This window comes from Dictyostelium purpureum, assembly GCF_000190715.1.
Source record: "Dictyostelium purpureum unplaced genomic scaffold DICPUscaffold_220, whole genome shotgun sequence".
Taxonomy (NCBI): domain Eukaryota; phylum Evosea; class Eumycetozoa; order Dictyosteliales; family Dictyosteliaceae; genus Dictyostelium; species Dictyostelium purpureum.
Window position 1 is genome coordinate 27,355 of NW_003519556.1, and position 23,828 is coordinate 51,182.

The following is a 23,828-nucleotide window of genomic DNA, read 5'->3' on the forward strand; positions in this document are numbered from 1 at the left end:
TACAGAACTAATAAATTCAGTGAACTAAAATAAAAAAAATAAAATTATATAAATAATAATATAAATTAAAATTAGATATAAAATTAAATTAGATTTTAAAAATAAATAAAAGGAAAAAATAAATGGTTTGATCATCATCACCAATTTCGATAAAAAAGATGATGGAATCAATTTAAAAATACAAAGAAAAGAAAATAAAATAAAATTAAATATAATTTTTTTTTAAGCGTTATTTTTTATTTATTTTTTTTTTCACAGATAAAATATAAATATAATTACTCGAATCAGTTTAAGGTAATATATATAAATATAATTTATTTTAGAGTAAATTTAACAGCATCTTCTACGACGATTACCAATATCAATATTAATATTGATAATGTTACTGTTACCATCACTGCATGAATTAAAACATGGATTGAAACCACATGAACTGCCACTTAAGCTATTACCGAACCAAACTGATTCATTATCAGAGAATGAGACACTTCCATATGAACTTAACATTGATTTAGATGAGGCACCGTTAACTGGGTTCATTGATGAAAGAGATTCTATGAAAAATTAAAAAAATAAAATTAAAATAAATAAAAAAAAAATAAATGTTAATATTTTAAATTTTAATAATAGTATTAATATTTACTAATAATTGACATTTTATAATATAGTATTATTATAGTTTTAGAATGAAAATTAAATTTTTTTTTTTTTTTTTATTTATTGGTAAATTTGTGAAAGATAATTCCCCAAGAAATAACTTACAACAACAACTTTATTTAAACAAATTTAGTTAAAAAAAATATAAAAAAAATATAATAAAAAGATTAAAATTTATTTTTAATGAGCACCAAAGCTTTATTTGTATGAAAAACGTGGATTTAAAATCTTCTTTATTTTTTATTTACAATTCTAATTAATTTAAAAAACACATATTTTTATTTTTTTTTTATAAAACTAATCATTAAATTAATAATATAAAATTATTTCTTTAAATTTAGTTTCAAAAAACATACAAATAATCAATTTAATTAATTTTTTTTTTTATTTTTTTAAAATCATTTTTTTACAATGAAAAAGTTAGTTTAATGTTTTGGGTATCATTTAAAAGAGAATTAAATAAAAAATCGAAATCAAATAAAAAAAATGATCAATCTATAATATAAAAAAAAGATATAAACTGAATTATTGCTTTACAATTATTTTTTTAATTATTTTCTTTATTTTATAAAAAAAATTAAACAATTCTTTCTTTTTAATAAATAAATTTTTATTATTTTAATTTTTTTTTTTTTTTTTTGAATTAAAGAAAACATTTTTTTTTTTTTTCTTTATTATTTTATTCACACAAATAATAGCTTTATTTTTACAATTTTTCAACACAATAATATTTTTTTTTTTTTATAATTTTAATTAAATAATATTCACACATTTTTCAATATTTTATTTTTTCAACTTTTACTTTCTTTATTATTTTATATATTTATATATTTTATATATATTTATATAAAATCAACCTAAATATGATAGTAAATAAAATTTTATTTCTATCATTTTTAGTTATATTATTTTTTTTATCAAGATTTACCCCAGTAACACCCCAATTAAATCTAAGTTCTTCACTTTGCATTCCAGGTACTAAAATAAACTATAAATTATTAACTAAAAATAGAACTTTTTTAAAAAGTAAATATTGGATAATAAATATTAACCTTAATTTTTTTTATAGATATTCCAAACTCAACTCCAACTTATATTTGGAATCCAAAAGTTGGAAATATATCCATTGTTGATGTCAATTCTAAAGGTGTTATTGCTAATAATAATTGTGCTGGATCTGTTGTCATTGTTCAAGAACCAGACCAAATTGTTTTTTCATCATCTCAAGTAGAGGTCGAAGTTGGTAAAAAATTAGTACTCTCAACTAAATTATTATCAAAGCATTTACCAAAAGGAGTTTATTTCGAATCTTGCTCAATTAATAATTTAGAATGGAAAGTTAAAGATGATTCCATTTTCAAAATTTTACCACATGAAAAGGTCGACCAACAAAAGATATCAAGTGACATATGTTCATCTCGTGAATTTTTGGCTCTAAAAGAAGGCTCAACTGTTATTTCAGTTCAATACAATGGAATGAGAGAAGAAATTCGTATTTTTGCTTCTCCACCAGCTGATCAAATGGAAGTTTTATTAAGTTTAGATTCATCTGCCGAGGTTTCTTTCTGTGGTGGTAAAGAGACATGGCATTTAGAACCAAAGATTTATTCCAAAACTATCTCATCAGATAATAAAGAACAAAACTCACTCTCAATCACTCCAGGTGATAATAATTCATTCAAAGTCACTTGTCAAAAACAATCAAATGATCCACAAAATGTTATTGTGACTATTAGAAACAAAAAGAGTATTAGCAGCCCATTACCAGAAGCCCATTCAATTAAAATTCCATTCTTTTGCCGTCAACCATCATATGTTAATATTCAATTTATAAAATTACCAAATGAAGAAGAAGGTAAACAAATTATTCAATCATCGAATCCAATACATCAAGATTCTATTTTATCATTGAAAAAACAAAAATCAGGTGAAATCAGTCGTTTAAATATTCATAATACTAGTGATTTACCATTTATTGCTATGAATTCTATTGCTAAATATGTAAAAGGTAGTACCAATTATCCAATTATAGTTGCAGGTTCCATCTTTATTGCCGCCTTTGTTATTGGTCTTTATGTATATAAAATCAACCTAAATATGATAGTAAATAAAATTTTATTTCTATCATTTTTAGTTATATTTTTATTTTTTTTATCAAGATTTACCCCAGAAACACGCCAATTGAATCCAAGTTCTTCACTTTGCATTTCAGGTACTATAAATTATTAACTTAAAATAGAACTTTTTTAAAAAGTAAATATTGGATAATAAATATTAACCTTAATTTTTTTTATAGATATTCCAAACTCAACTTATATTTGGTCATCAAGTAATCCAAAAGTTGGAAATACATCCATTGTTGATGTCAATTCTAAAGGTGTTATTGCTAATAATAATTTTGCTAGATCTGTTGTCAATGTTCAAGAACCAGACCAAATTGTTTTTTCGTCATCTCAAGTAGAGGTCGAAGTTGGTAAAAAATTAGTACTCTCAACTAAATTATTATCAAAGCATTTACCAAAAGGAGTTCATTTCGAATCTTGCTCAATTAATAATTTAGAATGGAAAGTTAAAGATGATTCCATTTTCAAAATTTTACCACATGAAAAGGTTGACCAACAAAAGATATCAAGTGACATATGTTCATCTCGTGAATTTTTGGCTCTAAAAGAAGGCTCAACTGTTATTTCAGTTCAATACAATGGAATGAGAGAAGAAATTCGTATTTTTGCTTCTCCACCAGCTGATCAAATAGAATTTTTATTAAGTTTAGGTTCATCGGCCGAGGTTTCTTTCTGTGGTGGTAAAGAGACATGGCTTTTACAACCAAAGATTTATTCCAAAACTATTTCATCAGATAATAAAGAACAAAACTCACTCTCAATCACTCCAGGTGATAATAATTCATTCAAAGTCACTTGTCAAAAACAATCAAATGATCCACAAAATGTTATTGTGACTATTAGAAACAAAAAGAGTATTAGCAGCCCATTACCAGAAGCCCATTCAATTAAAATTCCATTCTTTTGCCGTCAACCATCATATGTTAATATTCAATTTATAAAATTACCAACTGAAGAAGAAGGTAAACAAATTATACAATCATCGAATCCAATACATTATAATAATAGTGATTTACCATTTACTGCAATGAATTCTATTGCTAAATATGTAAAAGGTAGTACCAATTATCCAATTATAGTTGCAGGTTCCATCTTTATTGCCGCCTTTGCTATTGGTCTTTATGTATATAAAATAAAGTTTTTTATATATCAAATTCTTTATTAGAATCATTCCGATCTCCATTTCCATACTCTTCTTTAGTATCACCAAATAATTCACAATTTAGTATTTATTTATAAAAAATTAAAAAAAAAAAAAAAAAAAGAATTTAAATATAAATAAACAATATTTTATTTGATTATAATAAAGAAAAATAAAATATTTAATTAAAAAAAAAAAATTTATTTATCTTTGCATATTTGTATATTTTTTAATGTTATTAAAATAGAACTATTTTATTTATTTAATTTTTTGATCGTAGTACTTTGTTGTTTAATTAATATTTTATTTAAGACTGCTGGTGATATTATTAGGTTCAATTTTCGTTGTAGTCTCTAATTGGATATAAATTTTACTTTTTAATATTATTACTTTTAATATGTTTTCCTGCAACAGAGTGACTAATTACTATTACTTTAGTGTTTATTAAGCTTTTAATAGTGATTGAAATATTATGATTATCTTCAGTTTTTATCAATTATCGTTATCACAGTAGGGGAATAATACCTGATTTAATTACTCTCTTATTTTATTTTCATATATGCTGTCTTTTCAAAGTATACCCCCAATTTTTAGCAAATATCAACACGTTATCATTGCCATTTTAAATTTTTAAAATTATATTTATTTTAAAAAATCGATATTTTTTAAAAAAAAAAAAAATTTTATTTTATTTTTAATTTTTTTTTTTATTTTATTTTTTTCGATCACAACAAACAAACAAACACATAAATAATTTTAATAATGTAAACTATAGCACATCTAATAAATAATAATAATTATAACATTACTGAAATATGTTTTAAACCTTTTGAGAACAAGTAAGTAAATCAATACATTATTTTAAAACAACAACAACAACAACAAACCCTTATATATATAGAAAATGGCATCGTTGTAGGAATAGAAACAGAATTACTAATATAAATTAAAATAACTTTTCAAAAGACAGATTTAACAATTAAAACATGCCATTCAATACTCCAACAGGATCTGCTGTCGTCGATATTATGAATGAAAGGATTTTAATCAATTATATAAAGATTTGGTCTAATAAATCCAACCACGAAATATTGCTTCTATATTATAATAATCCCAAAACTAATATCAAATACTATCATAAAAAGTCACAAAGTCGCAGTAACTCAAATTCTTTCAAAGTCTTTCAATCTCGAGTAAATCAGATAAAGCAAAATTCAAATCAATTACAAGTTCATGTAAAAATTCAAAAGCGTTAATGAATGTACCGTTCAGCTTTTATAGACGCTAGTGCACAGTTATCATGTATGAAAAAAACATTGGCAAAAAAAAGATTAAACTTAGATCCAACTAAATACTAATGAAGATAATCAATCTTATCAACTATTTATATGAATCTCAATACATTTGCCTTGGCCCAAGCAACAGTTATAGAACACAAATAGTTTAGATAAGGAAAAGGGTAAACTTCAACTTTCGTTAATATTGTTTAAATTGTGAAACAGTCCAATAGTTTTAGCTTATCAAATATATTTAAAATATGACCCCAAAAGAATTTAGTATCTGATAGAGGTTCAAGGTTCATAAATGAAGTCGTCGTTTCAATAAACAAATTCTTTAAATGTTTTAGCGAAAAGGGTAAACTTCAACTTTCGCTTTCCATACTTAAACATATGGTTTAACAGAAAAGTTTAATTCAACTTAATTCACAAGTGCCTAGATCTTATTGTAAAGAAGACAATACAAATGACCACAACTAATTGGTATTGCTTTATTCTCATATAGTATATTATGCTTCATCCTTATACAGTGCCCGGATTATATATGTAGACCCCCCCAACTTTTATTAAATAATTTATAAAATAAGATTTACCAATAATAGTTTTTATATGAAGAACCTTACCGCCAATAATTATTAATTTTTAGAAATAAATGGTAAGGAGCGGGCGTGGGTAAAATAAAAAAATAATAAAAAAAAATTTCTATATTTTTTACCACATTTTTATTTTTAAAATTTTTATATTTATTTTATCATTAATTTAATAAGTAAGAGTAAATATAAGTTTAAAAATAGAATATAGTAAATAAACAAAATGTGGTTAAGTGATGAAGTTCGATACTCAATATTATCATATAAAAACAGAGGTCACAAGTCGAACTCAAAAATTGCAAAAAAATTAGAGTGCATAAATCAAAAACATTAGAAAAGGTAGAACAAACAGGCACAATCAATGACCGTAAACGTCATGGGAGAAAATAAAGTTTGACGAACGTGATGAACGTGATTTATGTTTCAATTTTTAAAATAGTAAATTTACTATATAAAATAAAGTATAATTTGGTATGAACAAAATGGATTTGGAACAACATCATACAAGTCAGTAAGAATTATATTAAAGAGATATAACATAATATATAAAAAGAAAGTTAAGAATCCTTCATTGATTAGACATAATAGCAAAAAAAGATTTTTTTTAAAGTTGTGCATATAAATTTTTTTGTGGAATAATGAGAAAATTATATGTTTGTGGATGAAGGAAAGTTCCAATAATTTGATAATAACCATGGTAGGTCTTCTTGGGCTTATGACACTAATGTTTTACTAGAATCACGTATCAAGACAAATGTTAGAAAGGGTGGGGTTAATTAAATATTTTGGGGAAATTTTCTTTATTATGGTCCAATTTATCTATTCATTTATCAAATGGATTTTGAACTAAACAATATCTTGATATTATAAAAAACGATACACAAATAAATTTAGAATAATATGCAGATATAAATAAAGTGCCTAAGAGGTTGCCAATCATTTGTCATGACAACTGTAGTTCGCATTCAGCAAAGATAGTGAAACAATATTTAGAAGAAAATAATATACAAGTTTATCCATTACCACCCTACAGTCTAGATATTAATATAATTGAAAATCTTTGGTCAATTGTTAAAGAAAGGGTATCAAAAAAGATGTTTCATGACCCATCACAAGACCAAGTTCAGGTATGTCAAGATGCATATCATTCAATAGAAAAATCAATTATAAAATCATTATATGAATCACTCCCTGACCGAATAGATGCCATATTAAAAGCACATATAGGGTATACTAAATATTAAATAATAATAATCATTTATATATAATTGTAAAAAAAAACAAATAAAAAACAAATAAAATTTTTGAAATTGAAAAAACGGATTAAATATTTAGACCCTATTTTTTTTTTTTTTTATTTTAATTTTTAGCAAATAAACCAATATCTTGTAATATGATTTATTTTAGAGGTCATTATATAAATATTAAATATGATCTATTAATTCAATAATTATCATTTCCATTTTAAAAAAGTTGGGGGGGTCTAAATATATAATCCGGGCACTGTACTGGTATATCCCACCATTTTTTCAACTTTATAAATGCAAACTTATAATCAGACTTACCAAGTATTAGAACTGTTCAAGTAAATAGAGGCTATTTATTCATTGTGGAAATGAAAAGTAAAACCTATGCAGATTGCAACTTATTCTCATATCTTTAATTAAATCGAAATATGCTAGATAAAGAATAAATCAAGCTAACAACCACAATTTAATAATGTAGATGATGTCTTAATATCTAAAAGTGAATATTAGAATATGACCTACCCGAAATCTTTTCAGTATTAGGTTCTGAAGCATTATCAAAACAGGATTTTAGCAATCAATCAAATAATTCAAAAAATCAATCAAGTATATATTTAAATATTGAATTAAATAAATTTAAATACCAATTTTAGTCATCCATATATAAAAAGAATAATAGTATTAACTCAGTAAATCAATAATCAGTCCTCAGTTATTAGAAGCCTTTAAGAAAGCTAATATTAAAACATTTTATAAAAATTAATAGTTAAAAATCAATATAGTGCCAAACCAAAAGCAGTCCTCATTAAGAAATAACAGTCACACCCAAGCATCACCAAATTCGACTTATTATCATATAATTAATAAAACGCCTCACATTTTTCAGGACCATCACTGATGCGGGTGCTGCTGCAGGTTGTGCTGATACAGGTGGTTCTACTGCGGGTGGTGAAAGTGGCACTAGTGGGACAGGTGGTACAGGTGGTACAGGTGGCACATCAACAAGTGGATCAACAGGTATAATAGCAGGTAACTCTTCAGACGCATCAGAGGACTCTTCAAAAGGTTCATCAGATAGCAGATCATCATCAGCCAGTACATCATCAGCTATCGGTTCATCATCAGCTAACAGTCCATTACCATTAAAAAAAGAAGAGAGAACTTTTAGAACAATTAGAATTAGCCCAAGAAGATATTCAATCCGAAAATCACAATATTAAATCAGAGATTATAATTCTTCAAGATAAATTCAGTAAAGAATCTTTCAACATTGGTCATGATACTCTAGTTGGTATATCAGAAGTTTCACCGAGTTCTCATACTGATAGAGGGGATAGATCCATCAACATTGGTTTTTCAAAGAAATTGATTAAAAGCATGAAATCGAATGTTGGTAGTTCAAATGCAGGTGCTAATGGTTCACCAATCATCCTATTGAATACTTCAGAAGAAATCAATGGTGATAGAATCAAAGAGATTGAACATGAATCTGAAAGTTATAGAATTGCAAAAAAGAATTTAGCAATGGAAAAAGATTTAGAAACAAATCTTCTACCTTTAAAATTTAGTACACTCAAAGAATCACTCTTAAGAGATCTCAAAAATAGATGTAAATAGGTTATTGATTAGAATTTGTTTAAGACCAATATCAAGATAGTAATGCTAAACTTACTGACCGTATAAAGCGTTCCAATGAACCAGGTGGAAATGATCAATAGATAAAGTCAATTCAAACAAAGTTTGACGAAATGACAACATTTAAACACATTAAAAATGAAAATACTAAACTCAAATCAGAAATTGAAAAAATAAAAAAATTACACATCCTAAGAGGTCAACATATTATTGGTTTAAACAAATAAATAAATAGATAATATAGCAACTAATGAAAGAAGAAAGAGAAAAGAAAAAGAAAAAAAAAAGGAAAAAGGAGGGGAAAAAGAAAACATAGAGACAGATAGGGATAGGGACAGAAATAGGGATAGAGACAGAGAAAGGTCAAAGAATTAAAGAAAGTAATTTATACATTATTTATAAATATATTATTAATTTATATTATTAATTTCAATAAAAATATAATTTATTTCTTTCTGTAAATTTTTTAATTTTCTTCAGTTTTTCTTAAAAATTTTTTTTTTTTTATAAATTTATAAATTTATTAAATTTATCCATAAATATAAAAATAAAATGTTAGATAATAATAATAATAATAGTAAAATTGATTCATTATTTTTTTCAGTATGGAGAAACAAGTATATATTAAGCGAAATATGGGAACATATCAGATTATATAATGAAAATGAAATAATAAATATTAAAACAATGGATCAGCTTAGATATCATCCACATAGAAAATATATTACATCAGTTTTTATTTATAATAATGAAGTAATAGAAACACCAAATACAAGTAACATTATAAGTTTTAAACCAATTAAAGCAGGCGATATCCCAGAATCAGTCACAAGTCTAAGATTTAGTTATAATTACACCACGCCAATTGATTTTAAATCAGCTCTACCTTCAGGACTTAAAATATTTGAATACCCTAACTTTGATGAGCCACTCACACCACATTCTTTACCCCCAAATATTAGCAGTTTAACAATAGGAACGAATCATGAAATCTGTGAAGGCACTTTCCCAGATTCATTAACATATTTATCTCTATATAAATTCAATAGGACAATCTCCACACCCAATATATTCAACTCTGTTGTAAAACTACAACTAATATCATATGATCAAATTTTAAAAGCTGGTGATTTACCTAAAACATGCGAAATACTAAATTTAAATAAATATAATCAACCAATAGAACCCAATGTTCTTCCACCAAATTTAAAAACACTATTTACTTGTAAATTTAACCAACCAATGACCCACGGTTCACTTCCAGATTCGGTCACCGACCTTACTATGGATATTTATAATCACTCATTATCAAACTCACTGTCATCTTTAAATTCATTAAAAAAACTATCATTGTATGGTTTTTTTCAGGGTATATCCAGAACAACATTACCAAGTTCAATTACATCATTGAATCTATACCATTTTAATAAACCTTTAATGCCAAACGTACTTCCATCTTCAATAATAACCCTCAGATTAAACAATTATAATCACCCATTAGGACCGGGCGTAATTCCGCCCAATGTAGAGCATTTAGAATTAAGTTCATATAACTGTTTCCTTAGTAAAAAACTATTCCCAAATACTCTATGCTATCTATTAATCTCATGTTTCAATAAACCTTTTTTAAAAGACTCTATACCATCATCAATTAAACATCTTAGGTTCTGTGATAATGGTCCTGAAAAATTTGAAATGGATTCAATTCCACCATCTGTTAAAATTTTAGCACTTCCATGTGTCTATAAGCATCCTCTTCCAGTCGGTTTAATTCCAAACTCTGTAGTAGATTTATCTTTACCGGGTAATTGTTCTCCTCTTCAAGTGGGTGTATTACCAGAATCCCTCACTTCATTAGCCTTTGGTTATGGTTTTAATCAACATCTAGACCCAAATACTATTCCACAATCAGTTACCCAATTAAAACTAAATAGAATTTATTCACAACCAATACCAGACTCTTTAACAAACAGGATAAAAATAACAAGATAAAAATAAAAATAAATTGTACATTAATAATTTTGTTTAATTTTTTTTACATTATCAGGAGTAAATTATAAAATCATCGACTAATAAAAAAGAATTAAAATAAAATTTAAAATAAATATTAGAGATAAATTTAAAATAAAAAAAATAATTAAATTAAAAAAAAAAAAAATTTATTTTATAAAATAAATAAATAATAATAACTTTTTTATTTTTGTTTTTTTTCGATTCGTTTATGTACATAAGAAGTTCCTTTAAGTAATTTAAGAATTAAATGCGCCACCACGAAAGCTGAACTATAAAAGCTAAAATTGAAAAACAATCTAGACTCTATTTAGACAACCCCGAGTGTGTGATGGCAATTTAATTTCTTTTATTCTTATAATTTTATGATCTTCTCTTTTTAATCAAATGGAAGCTATAGTCGTAAAAACAATCGACATGTTTGATTAAACCATGGATTAATTCGTAGCCTCTATCTGTATCACATACTATCTTTTTTGCTTCACTTTTAAACTTGATCAATTGCTCTGTGAAGCCAAGATCTTGATCATATATGATTTTGTTTGGATCGTAATTTTCATCGGTGTCAAAATGAATATGATCATACTCTTTAATGTTTTCTTTTTGGAACTCTTCTTGATTGATTTTATTTTTGTTATTGTTATAGTTATTATTATTGCTACTATTTTTTTTTCTAATTATTGAATTTATAAAAATGGTAACTACATCTTTACCAATAATTACAAATAATCTAATAAGGTCTTCTATTAGAATACCTAAACAAAGAATTGAAACTAATAATATACCAATCATTATTGAATAGATTGAATAATAAATTAAATTAAAAATGAATTTGATAGGTGAGAATACTATATTTAAAAACATGGAAAAAACTAAAAAAGCTATTAATTCTACTATTTTTTTATTCATTTTGATTATTATTTAAATCTAATGTAGTTATATTATAATTTAAAAAAAATTTTATTATTATTTTTGAAGTTATTAATATTAAAATTTTATAAATGATTATTAAAAAAAAAAAAATATTGATAATAATGAAAAAAAATAATTTATAAAAAATATAAAAAATAAATTATGTGTCAGTAGGGGTAACAAAAATTTAAAAAAAAAATATATTTAAAAAAATAAAAAAAAATTAAAAAAAAAAAATAAAAAAACTAATAGTGAAGATTTTAAAAAAAAGTGTAATTGATCAAATTTTATAGTTTCCATTTATAGGTTTAAATAAAATTTTAATTTTAAATAAAAAAGAACTTTTATTAAATAAATAAATAAAAAATATTTTTTTTTTAAATTTCGACATATACTTCAATTAATGAGTGTAAAACCATTTCGTATTGTTTTAAATTTACAATAACAGATTTGATTGTTTTAAAACTAGCTATATTTCCTTGGTTATTGTTGTGTTTGTTAAAATGTGCCATTAAACTATAGAATACCATTTGGGTCCAATCTTTCCTGGTAAAAAATCACCACTTCGAGTAACGGGTAAAGTAAATTCAACCATAGTTAAACCAATCTATAAAATTATTTATTTAATTTACAAAGTTAAACTTTGAAAATTTTAATTTAATTTTTTATAACTTTTAGTATTACGGCTCCTCAGCAAATCCACAACAATAATTGATTGTTTTGTTATGAAACAAAAATCACTTTTAAGGTGATTTAATTAATATTAATTATTTAATAAAAAACATAATTATACATAAAGGTATATATACTATAAAAATCCATATTTTTTAAAATCTAAATCCAAAATTTCATTTTTTCTCATGTATTATAATTTATATTTGTATATATACATTTTTGTTTTATTATTTATTTATAGTTTTGTGGGGAATTATTTGTTGTGTTAATTTATGTATCAGGTGTATTATTTTAATAAAAAAAATAAAAAAATAGAAAAAATAATAATTTTAGAGAAATCTATTATTGCTTGTAAATATTTTATTTATTATTTTTATTATTCATAAAATATGATTTTATTTATAATTATTTGTTATATAATGATGGACATGAAATATAAATTAAAAAAAAAAACAATATAAAAATTAAAAAAAGATATTACAAACAAAACATAGTCTTTTTCTTTTATTATAAAATCTGTAAAATTGATGAAAGAGACGAAAAAGTTCCTACATTAAAATCAATTGCAACAATTGGTTTTAGAATCAAAATCGTGAAGTTAATCCAAACAAATTTCATAACAATAGTGATAAAGTGGATCACAATTCAACTTAAAAGAAATTATGTTTAGGTTTAGGTGTTTCAAAATCAAGTAGTAATAGGAGAATGGTTATGTCAATTTGTGGTATCGATCCATTATCTCATTCAACCAACCCCAATTTTTACTCATTATTATCAGAAACAATTCAAAAATATATCAGCTCCTGCTCAATTAACATGTGAAGGTTACATTTTATCTAAAATTTATTTTTTATTCATCCAAAAGTCCTGTATTATAACTAATAATCGTCTTTTTCAAGCTCAATTATATATATATATATATATATATTCTCTAAATTTTCATATTCATCAAATTGATAAAATATATTAAATAAAGATATTACAAACAAAACATAATCTTTTCTTATTTTATTTTTTTTTTTTATTTTTTATATAATTTTTTTTTTTTAATTTTAAAAAATATTATAATAAAATAAATTTTTATTGTTTTTTATTATTTAAAACCATGGTAAATTTTTTCCATCTTGAAATTTGGTTAATAAGCTGCCGTTATTGTGGTGATAATTGTATAAAATAAAAAGTAAATTATTGTAATTTATTATCATTATTATTTATTATTTCTATTATTATTTATAATTATATATATATATATTTAAAGCTCTGAAGAATTTTAATATGACCTCTAGTTTGAAACTAATCTACCACACTGATACCACGATTGGCTCTAATACTAATCCACTACCACTGTTACAGTAATTACTATCAATCCTACTATTAAAATTACTATTGTTATTGAATATATGCTGAATCGCAATAATTATAAGTTTGCAAACAAATTTCTAACTACTTAAAATAACTTTTGGGACTTTTTATTTCGATTTCTGCTTTTGATAAGAGAATGGAAACTGTTTCAGCTTTGTTGGGAAGGTGAGGAATTTATAGTTAATGTAGTTCTACCGTTACCACCTAATAACTCTTGTAGAAAATGAGTTAACTACGATTCTCTGTATGTGATATGTGCTAAGTTACTGCGAGTCAATGAATTGATTACATTTCTCAATGATAACAATGATTTATTAATCATTTTAACTTTGTCTAAAATTATACCTTGTACCCATGTTTTTGAAATATTTTCTAAATTAACTTGTTTTGAAGGATGCTTTTTTTTTGAATTTTTTGGGTTGAATATATAAAAGTAATTGTTTTATAATAATATATGGTTTACTAAGATTTTTTTTTATTTATTTTTTATTTAATTTTTGATTAATTTATTTTTTATAATTAATTAAAAAAAATAATTTGAATAATTAAATTGAACAATGATAGTTTATTAAGGAATGAATATTAAAATAAAAAAATATAGTTATTATACTTTCCTTAAAGTGGACTTTTAGATTAAATTTAATAATAAAAACTATAATTATAAAATCTAAATGGCTATATTAGTTAAAAATTATTATTATTATAATTTTTAAAAATGATGTTCGCAATTTCTTTGTGGAAATTTGTGTTTGTGGTAAATTTCATTTTTTTTAATTAAATTTCATATTTTTTAAATTAAATTTTTTTTTTTTTTTTTTTGTGGTGGTGTGGGGGAAATTTTTTTTTTTTTTTTCATTTTCATTTTCGTTTTATCAATATACATTTATTTTATTTTTTATAATAGCCAAGCGAACAAACAAACAGGTAATTATTTATATATATAATATGTGATAAAAAAAATACTAATTTTTTTTTTTTTTTATTCCTCAGCATTTATTGTTTTGGTCCTCAGCATTATATTCATCAGCAGCATTTATCAGCACCATTTATCAACAGCATTCATCTTGGTCCTCATCATTATCATCATCATGAGCATCCTCACCGGCATTCATCTTGGTCCTCAGCGTTATAATCCTCAGAATTCATCTTCAGCATTCATCTTGGTCCTCATCATTATCATCATCATGAGCATCCTCACCGGCATTCGTCTTGGTCCTCCGCATCATTATCATCATCATGAGCATCCTCACCGGCATTCATCTTGGTCCTCAGCGTTATCATCCTCAGCATTCATCTTGGTCCTCATCATCATTAGCGTTTATCTTGGTCCTCATCATCATGAGCATCCTCACCGGCATTCGTCTTGGTCCTCGGCATTATCACCATCAGCATTCATCTTGGTCCTCGTCATCATCAGCATCCTCACTGGCATTCATCTTGGTCCTCATCAGCATCCTCACCGGCATTCATCTTGGTCCTCGTCATCATCAGCATCCTCACCGGCATTCATCTTGGTCCTCACCATCATCCTCATCAGCATCCTCACCGGCATTCTTTGGTCCTCAGCATTATCATCATTAGCAGCATTCATCAGCAGCATTTATCAGCAGCATTCATCGTCTGCATTCATCTTGGTCCTCATCATCAACATGAGCATCCTCACCGGCATTCGTCTTGGTCCTCAACGTTATCATCAGCATTCATCTTGGTCCTCAGCATTATCATCATCATCTGCATCCTCACCGGCATTCGTCTTGGTCCTCAGCATTATCATCATCATCAGCATCCTCACCGGCATTCATCTTGGTCCTCAGCATTATCATCATCATCTGCATCCTCACCGGCATTCATCTTGTTCCTCATCATCATCATCATTCGTCTTGATCCTCAGCATTATCATCATCATTAGCATTAATTTTGGTCCTCATCATCATAATCATTAGCATCCTCACCGGAATTCGTCTTGGCCCTCATCATCGCATTCAACTTGGTCCTCATCATCCTCGGCATTCATCTTGTTCCTCATCATCCTCACCGGATTCGTCTTGGTCCTCATCATCCTCACCGGCATTCATCTTGTTCCTCATCATCCTCACCGGCATTCATCTTGGTCCTCAGCATTATCATCATCATCAGCATTCATCTTGGTACTCAGCATTATCATCATTAGCAGCATACATTAGTAGCATCTATCAGCAGCATTCATCGTCAGCATTCATCTTGGTCCTCATCATCAGCATTAGTCTCGATCCTCAGCATTATCATCATCATCAGCATCCTCACTGGCATTCATCTTGGTCCTCATCATCATCACCATCACCATCATCAGCATTCATCATCAGCAGCAGCATTCATCAGCAGCAGCATCATCAACCCCAAAGCTTTAGAAAAGAACTTTTAGTAAATCAATAATAATTAATAATTTTATAAAAAAAAAAAAAAAAAAAAAAAATAATAAGAGAATATAATCTATTTGATGGAAGAAATACATTTTCCCTGGCCAGGCAAATATATTGGAACATCAATTAGAATTAGGATTCTGAAACATCATTAAATTTTAAAATAAAATATAATAAAAGATAATAAATTTTTTTTTTTATTAATACAGTGCCCGGATTATATATTTAGACCCCCCCAACTTTTTTAAAATGGAAATGATAATTATTGAATTAATAGATCATATTTAATATTTATATAATGACCTCTAAAATAAATCATATTACAAGATATTGGTTTATTTGCTAAAAATTAAAATAAAAAAAAAAAAAAAATAGGGTCTAAAATATTTAATCCGTTTTTTCAATTTCAAAAATTTTATTTGTTTTTTATTTGTTTTTTTTTACAATTATATATAAATGATTATTATTATTTAATATTTAGTATACCCTCCATGTACTTTTAATATGGCATCTATTCGGTCAGGGAGTGATTCATATAATGATTTTATAATTGATTTTTCTATTGAATGAAATGCATCTTGACATACCTGAACTTGGTCTTGTGATGGGTCATGAAACATCTTTTTTGATACCCTTTCTTTAAAAATTGACCAAAGATTTTCAATTATATTAATATCTAGACTGTAGGGTGGTAATGGATAAACTTGTATATTATTTTCTTCTAAATATTGTTTCACTATCTTTGCTGAATGCGAACTAACGTTGTCATGACAAATGATTGGCAACCTATTAGGCACTTTATTTATATCTGCATATTATTCTAAATTTATTTGTGTATCGTTTTTTATAATATCAAGATATTGTTTAGTTCAAAATCCATTTGATAAATGAATAGATAAATTGGACCAAAATAAAGAAAATTTCCCAAAAATATTTAATTAACCCCACCCTTTCTAACATTTGTCTTGATACGTGATTCTAGTAAAACATTAGTATCATAAGCCCAAGAAGACCTACCATGGTTATTATCATATTATTGGAACTTTACTTCATCCACAAACATATAATTTTCTCATTATTCCACAAAAAAATTTATATGCACAACTTTAAAAAAAATCTTTTTCTGCTATTATGTCTAAACAATGAAGGATTCTTAACTTTCTTTTTATATATTATGTTATATCTCTTTAATATAATTCTTACTGACTTGTATGATATTGTTCCAAATCCATTTTGTTCATACCAAATTATACTTTATTTTATATAGTAAATTTACTATTTTAAAAATTTAAACATAAATCACGTTCATCACGTTCGTCAAACTTTCTTTTCTCCCATGACTTTTACGGTCATTGATTGTGCCTGTTTGTTCTACCTTTTCTAATGTTTTTGCTACTTTTGATTTATACACTCCAATTTTTTTGCAATTTTTGAGTTCGACTTGTGACCTCTGTTTTTATATGATAATATTGAGTATCCAACTTCATCACTTAATATCATTTTGTTTATTTACTATATTCTATTTTTAAACTTATATTAACTCTTACTTATTAAATTAATGATAAAAAAAATATAAAAATTTTAAAAATAAAAATGTGGTAAAAAATATAGAAATTTTTTTTTATTATTTTTTTATTTTACCCACGCCCACTCCTTACCATTTATTTCTAAAAATTAATAATTATTAGCGGTAAGGTTCTTCATATAAAAACTATTATTGGTAAATCTTATTTTATAAATGATTTAATAAAAGTTGGGGGTCTACATATATAATCCGGGCACTGTAAAATGTTTATTTTTTACCGTTTTCCTTTTTATTAAAAATAGAACTGTTCAAGTATATAGAGGTTATTTATTCATTCTAGAAATGAAAATCTAATTTTGATTGCTTTAAAACCAATAATTAAAAATATATACACAAATTTATTTTATTTATCTTTCTTTATCTTTTTCTTTTGAAATTGATCTTTTTCTTTCTTTTTTCTATCTTTGGATCTTGACCTTTCTCTGTCTTTATCCCTATTTCTGTCCCTATCCCTATCTCTGTCTCTATGTTTTTCTCTTTCTTTTTCCCCTCCTTTTTCCTTTTTTTTTTCTTTTTCTTTTCTCTTTCTTCTTTCATTAGTTGCTATATTATCTATTTATTTATTTGTTTAAACCAATAATATGTTGACCTCTTAGGATGTGTAATTTTTTTATTTTTTCAATTTCTGATTTGAGTTTAGTATTTTCATTTTTAATGTGTTTAAACGTTGTCATTTCGTCAAACTTTGTTTGAGTTGACTTTATCTATTGATCATTTCCACCTGGTTCAGTGGAACGCTTTATACGGTCAGTAAGTTTAGCATTACTATCTTGATATTGGTCTTAAACAAATTCTAATCAATAACCTATTTACATCTATTTTTGAGATCTCTTAAGAGTGATTCTTTGAGTGTACTAAATTTTAAAGGTAGAAGATTTGTTTCTAAATCTTTTTCCATTGCTAAATTCTTTTTTGCAATTCTATAACTTTCAGATTCATGTTCAATCTCTTTGATTCTATCACCATTGATTTCTTCTGAAGTATTCAATAGGATGATTGGTGAACCATTAACACCTGCATTTGAACTACCAACATTCGATTTCATGCTTTTAATCAATTTCTTTGAAAAACCAATGTTGATGGATCTATCCCTTCTATCAGTATGAGAACTCGGTGAAACTTCTGATATACCAACTAGAGTATCATGACCAATGTTGAAAGATTCTTTACTGAATTTATCTTGAAGAATTATAATCTCTGATTTAATATTGTGATTTTTGGATTGAAGATCTTCTTGGGCTAATTCCAATTGTTCTTAAAGTTCTCTCTTCTTTTTTTAATGGTTATGGACTGTTAGCTGATGATGAACCGATAGCTGATGATGTACTGGCTGATGATGATCTGCTATCTGATGAACCTTTTGAAGAGTCCTCTGATGCGTCTGAAGAGTTACTTGCTATTATACCTGTTGATCCACTTGTTGATGTGCCACCTGTACCACCTGTACCACCTGTACCACCTGTACCACCTGTACCACCTGTACCACTGTGCCACTTTCACCACCCGCAGTAGAACCACCTGTATCAGCACAACCTGCAGCAGCACCCGCATCAGTGATGGTCCTGAAAAATGTGAGGTGTTTTATTAATTATATGATAATAAGTCGAATTTGGTGATGCTTGGGTGTGACTGTTATTTCTTAATGAGGACTGCTTTTGGTTTGGCACTATATTGATTTTTAACTATTAATTTTTATAAAATGTTTTAATATTAGCTTTCTTAAAGGCTTCTAATAACTGAGGACTGATTATTGATTTATTGAGTTAATACTATTATTCTTTTTATATAGATGACTAAAATGGGTATTTAAATTATATGGATGACTAAAATTGGTATTTAAATTTATTTAATTCAATATTTAAATATATATTTGATTGATTTTTTTGAATTATTTGATTGATTGCTAAAATCCTGTTTTGATAATGCTTCAGAATCTAATACTGAAAAGATTTCGGGTAGGTCATATTCTAATATTCACTTTTAGATATTAAGACATCATCTACATTATTAAATTGTGGTTGTTAGCTTGATTTATTCTTTATCTAGCATATTTCGATTTAATTAAAGATATGAGAATAAGTTGCAATCTGCATAGGTTTTACTTTTCATTTCTACAATGAATAAATAGCCTCTATTTACTTGAACAGTTCTAATACTTGGTAAGTCTGATTATAAGTTTGCATTTATAAAGTAGAAAAAATGGTGGGAGATGCCAGTAGAAGGATGAATAATAATATACTATATGAGAATAAAGCAATACCAATTAGTTGTGGTCATTTGTATTGTCTTCGAAAGTTGAAGTTTACCCTTTTCCTTATCTAAACTATTTGTGTTCTATCACTGTTGCTTGGGCCAAGGCAAATGTATTGAGATTCATATAAATGGTTGATAAGATTGAATATCTTCATTAGTGTTTAGTTGGATCTAAGTTTAATCTTTTTTTTGCCAATGTTTTTTTCATACATGATAACTGTGCACTAGCGTCTATAAAAGCTGAACGGTACATTCATTAACGCTTTTGAATTTTTACATGAACTTGTAATTGATTTGAATTTTGCTTTATCTGATTTACTCGAGATTGAAAGACTTTGAAAGAATTTGAGTTTCTGCGACTTTGACTTTTTATGATAGTATTTGATATTAGTTTTGAGATATTATAATATAGAAGCAATATTTCGTGGTTGGAATTATTAGACCAAATCTTTATATAATTGATTAAAATCCTTTCATTCATAATATCGACCACAGCAGATCCTGTTGGAGTATTGAATGGCATGTTTTAATTGTTAAATCTGTCTTTTGAAAAGTTATTTTAATTTATATTAGTAATTCTGTTTCTATTTCTTCAACGATGCCATTTTCTATATATATAAGGGTTTGTTGTTGTTGTTGTTTTAAAATAATGTATTGATTTACTTATTTGTTCTCAAAAGGTTTTAAACATATTTCAGTAATGTTATAATTATTATTATTTATTGGATGTGCTATAGTTTACATTATTAAATTATTTATGTGTTTGTTTGTTTGTTGTGATCGAAAAAAATAAAATAAAAAATAAAATAAAAAAAAAATTAAAAAAAAAATTAAAATTTTTTTTTTTTTTAAAAAATATCGATTTTTTAAAATAAATATAATTTTAAAAATTTAAAATGGCAATGATAACGTGTTGATATTTGCTAAAAATTGGGGGTATACTTTTGAAAAGACAGCATATATGAAAATAAAATAAGAGAGTAATTAAATCAGGTATTATTCCCCTACTGTGATAACGATAATTGATAAAAACTGAAGATAATCATAATATTTCAATCACTATTAAAAGCTTAATAAACACTAAAGTAATAGTAATTAGTCACTCTGTTGCAGGAAAACATATTAAAAGTAATAATATTAAAAAGTAAAATTTATATCCAATTAGAGACTACAACGAAAATTGAACCTAATAATATCACCAGCAGTCTTAAATAAAATATTAATTAAACAACAAAGTACTACGATCAAAAAATTAAATAAATAAAATAGTTCTATTTTAATAACATTAAAAAATATACAAATATGCAAATAAATAAATTTTTTTTTTTTAATTAAATATTTTATTTTTCTTTATTATAATCAAATAAAATTTTGTTTATTTATATTTAAATTCTTTTTTTTTTTTTTAATTATTTTATAAATTAATACTAAATTGTGAAATATTTGGTGATACTAAAGAGTATGGAAATGATTCTAATAAAGAATTTGATATATAAATAAACATATGTTTTTTATATACATAAAGACCAATAGCAAAGGCGGCAATAAAGATGGAACCTGCAACTATAATTGGATAATTGGTACTACCTTTTACATATTTAGCAATAGAATTCATAGCAATAAATGGTAAATCACTATTACTATGAATATTTAAACGACTGATTTCACCTGATTTTTGTTTACCTTCTTCTTCAGTTGGTAATTTTATAAATTGAATATGAACATATGATGGTTGACGGCAAAAGAATGGAATTTTAATTGAACGGGCTTCTGGTAATGGGCTGCTAATACTCTTTTTGTTTCTAATAGTCACAATAACATTTTGTGGATCATTTGATTGTTTTTGACAAGTGACTTTGAATGAATTATTATCACCTGGAGTGATTGAGAGTGAGTTTTGTTCTTTATTATCTGATGAAATAAATTTGGAATAAATCTTTGGTTGTAAAAGCCATGTCTCTTTACCACCACAGAAAGAAACCTCGGCCGATGAACCTAAACTTAATAAAAATTCTATTTGATCAGCTGGTGGAGAAGCAAAAATACGAATTTCTTCTCTCATTCCATTGTATTGAACTGAAATAACAGTTGAGCCTTCTTTTAGAGCCAAAAATTCACGAGATGAACATATGTCACTTGATATCTTTTGTTGGTCGACCTTTTCATGTGGTAAAATTTTGAAAATGGAATCATCTTTAACTTTCCATTCTAAATTATTAATTGAGCAAGATTCGAAATAAACTCCTTTTGGTAAATGCTTTGATAATAATTTAGTTGAGAGTACTAATTTTTTACCAACTTCGACCTCTACTTGAGATGATGAAAAAACAATTTGGTCTGGTTCTTGAACATTGACAACAGATCTAGCAAAATTATTATTAGCAATAACACCCTTAGAATTGACATCAACAATGGATGTATTTCCAACTTTTGGATTCCAAATATAAGTTGAGTTTGGAATATCTATAAAAAAAATTAAGGTTAATATTTATTATCCAATATTTACTTTTTAAAAAAGTTCTATTTTTAGTTAATAATTTATAGTACCTGGAATGCAAAGTGAAGAACTTGGATTTAATTGGGGTGTTACTGGGGTAAATCTTGATAAAAAAAATAAAAATATAACTAAAAATGATAGAAATAAAATTTTATTTACTATCATATTTAGGTTGATTTTATATACATAAAGACCAATAGCAAAGGCGGCAATAAAGATGGAACCTGCAACTATAATTGGATAATTGGTACTACCTTTTACATATTTAGCAATAGAATTCATAGCAATAAATGGTAAATCACTATTATTATGAATATTTAAACGACTGATTTCACCTGATTTTTGTTTTTTCAATGATAAAATAGAATCTTGATGTATTGGATTCGATGATTGAATAATTTGTTTACCTTCTTCTTCATTTGGTAATTTTATAAATTGAATATGAACATATGATGGTTGACGGCAAAAGAATGGAATTTTAATTGAATGGGCTTCTGGTAATGGGCTGCTAATACTCTTTTTGTTTCTAATAGTCACAATAACATTTTGTGGATCATTTGATTGTTTTTGACAAGTGACTTTGAATGAATTATTATCACCTGGAGTGATTGAGAGTGAGTTTTGTTCTTTATTATCTGATGAGAAAGTTTTGGAATAAATCTTTGGTTCTAAATGCCATGTCTCTTTACCACCACAGAAAGAAACCTCGGCAGATGAATCTAAACTTAATAAAACTTCCATTTGATCAGCTGGTGGAGAAGCAAAAATACGAATTTCTTCTCTAATTCCATTGTATTGAACTGAAATAACAGTTGAGCCTTCTTTTAGAGCCAAAAATTCACGAGATGAACATATGTCACTTGATATCTTTTGTTGGTCAACCTTTTCATGTGGTAAAATTTTGAAAATGGAATCATCTTTAACTTTCCATTCTAAATTATTAATTGAGCAAGATTCGAAATAAACTCCTTTTGGTAAATGCTTTGATAATAATTTAGTTGAGAGTACTAATTTTTTACCAACTTCGACCTCTACTTGAGATGATGAAAAAACAATTTGGTCTGGTTCTTGAACAATGACAACAGATCCAGCACAATTATTATTAGCAATAACACCTTTAGAATTGACATCAACAATGGATATATTTCCAACTTTTGGATTCCAAATATAAGTTGGAGTTGAGTTTGGAATATCTATAAAAAAAATTAAGGTTAATATTTATTATCCAATATTTACTTTTTAAAAAAGTTCTATTTTTAGTTAATAATTTATAGTTTATTTTAGTACCTGGAATGCAAAGTGAAGAACTAAGATTTAATTGGGGTGTTACTGGGGTAAATCTTGATAAAAAAAATAAAAATATAACTAAAAATGATAGAAATAAAATTTTATTTACTATCATATTTAGGTTGATTTTATATAAATATATATAAAATATATAAATATATAAAATAATAAAGAAAGA

The 23,828-nt window shown here is 25.7% G+C and overlaps 7 protein-coding genes across 7 annotated transcripts in view; 4 read left to right on the forward strand and 3 right to left on the reverse strand.

The window, feature by feature from the left end:
* Positions 1 to 1,068: 1,068 nt before the first annotated feature.
* Positions 1,069 to 3,945, forward strand: DICPUDRAFT_81125 (uncharacterized protein; the record flags this gene model as incomplete). Its single annotated transcript, XM_003290345.1, has 4 exons — positions 1,069 to 1,076; positions 1,580 to 1,683; positions 1,727 to 2,869; positions 2,954 to 3,945. 4 exons carry the CDS (start codon positions 1,069 to 1,071, stop codon positions 3,943 to 3,945), a joined length of 2,247 nt encoding a protein of 748 aa, XP_003290393.1.
* Positions 3,946 to 6,270: 2,325 nt separating this feature from the next.
* DICPUDRAFT_154906 (uncharacterized protein) lies at positions 6,271 to 9,045 on the forward strand (the record flags this gene model as incomplete). Its single annotated transcript, XM_003290346.1, has 5 exons — positions 6,271 to 6,299; positions 6,747 to 7,016; positions 7,922 to 8,130; positions 8,213 to 8,644; positions 8,906 to 9,045. The coding sequence occupies 5 exons, from the start codon at positions 6,271 to 6,273 to the stop codon at positions 9,043 to 9,045; spliced, it is 1,080 nt and encodes a 359-aa protein (XP_003290394.1).
* Positions 9,046 to 9,222: 177 nt separating this feature from the next.
* DICPUDRAFT_37279 (uncharacterized protein) lies at positions 9,223 to 10,662 on the forward strand (the record flags this gene model as incomplete). The annotated part of the gene is made up of 2 exons (XM_003290347.1): positions 9,223 to 9,634; positions 9,794 to 10,662. 2 exons carry the CDS (start codon positions 9,223 to 9,225, stop codon positions 10,660 to 10,662), a joined length of 1,281 nt encoding a protein of 426 aa, XP_003290395.1.
* A 381-nt stretch (positions 10,663 to 11,043) lies between these two features.
* DICPUDRAFT_81128 (uncharacterized protein) lies at positions 11,044 to 11,589 on the reverse strand (the record flags this gene model as incomplete). The annotated part of the gene is made up of 1 exon (XM_003290351.1): positions 11,044 to 11,589. One exon carries the CDS (start codon positions 11,587 to 11,589, stop codon positions 11,044 to 11,046), a length of 546 nt encoding a protein of 181 aa, XP_003290399.1.
* A 1,953-nt stretch (positions 11,590 to 13,542) lies between these two features.
* On the forward strand, positions 13,543 to 16,041 carry DICPUDRAFT_154909 (uncharacterized protein; the record flags this gene model as incomplete). Its single annotated transcript, XM_003290348.1, has 5 exons — positions 13,543 to 13,619; positions 14,534 to 14,553; positions 14,620 to 15,380; positions 15,413 to 15,506; positions 15,539 to 16,041. 5 exons carry the CDS (start codon positions 13,543 to 13,545, stop codon positions 16,039 to 16,041), a joined length of 1,455 nt encoding a protein of 484 aa, XP_003290396.1.
* Positions 16,042 to 17,956: 1,915 nt separating this feature from the next.
* Positions 17,957 to 20,389, reverse strand: DICPUDRAFT_154911 (uncharacterized protein; the record flags this gene model as incomplete). Its single annotated transcript, XM_003290352.1, has 4 exons — positions 17,957 to 18,165; positions 18,427 to 18,852; positions 18,905 to 19,009; positions 20,128 to 20,389. The coding sequence occupies 4 exons, from the start codon at positions 20,387 to 20,389 to the stop codon at positions 17,957 to 17,959; spliced, it is 1,002 nt and encodes a 333-aa protein (XP_003290400.1).
* Positions 20,390 to 21,280: 891 nt separating this feature from the next.
* The window catches only part of DICPUDRAFT_81130 (uncharacterized protein), a gene marked incomplete at both ends in the record, with an annotated part of 2,947 nt that continues 399 nt past the window's right edge, over positions 21,281 to 23,828 (reverse strand). The window contains 4 exons of the mRNA XM_003290353.1: positions 21,281 to 22,329; positions 22,373 to 22,466; positions 22,523 to 23,556; positions 23,600 to 23,703. Coding sequence (XP_003290401.1) covers positions 21,281 to 22,329; positions 22,373 to 22,466; positions 22,523 to 23,556; positions 23,600 to 23,703 — 2,281 coding nt within the window. The remainder of the gene's footprint in view (positions 22,330 to 22,372; positions 22,467 to 22,522; positions 23,557 to 23,599; positions 23,704 to 23,828) is intronic.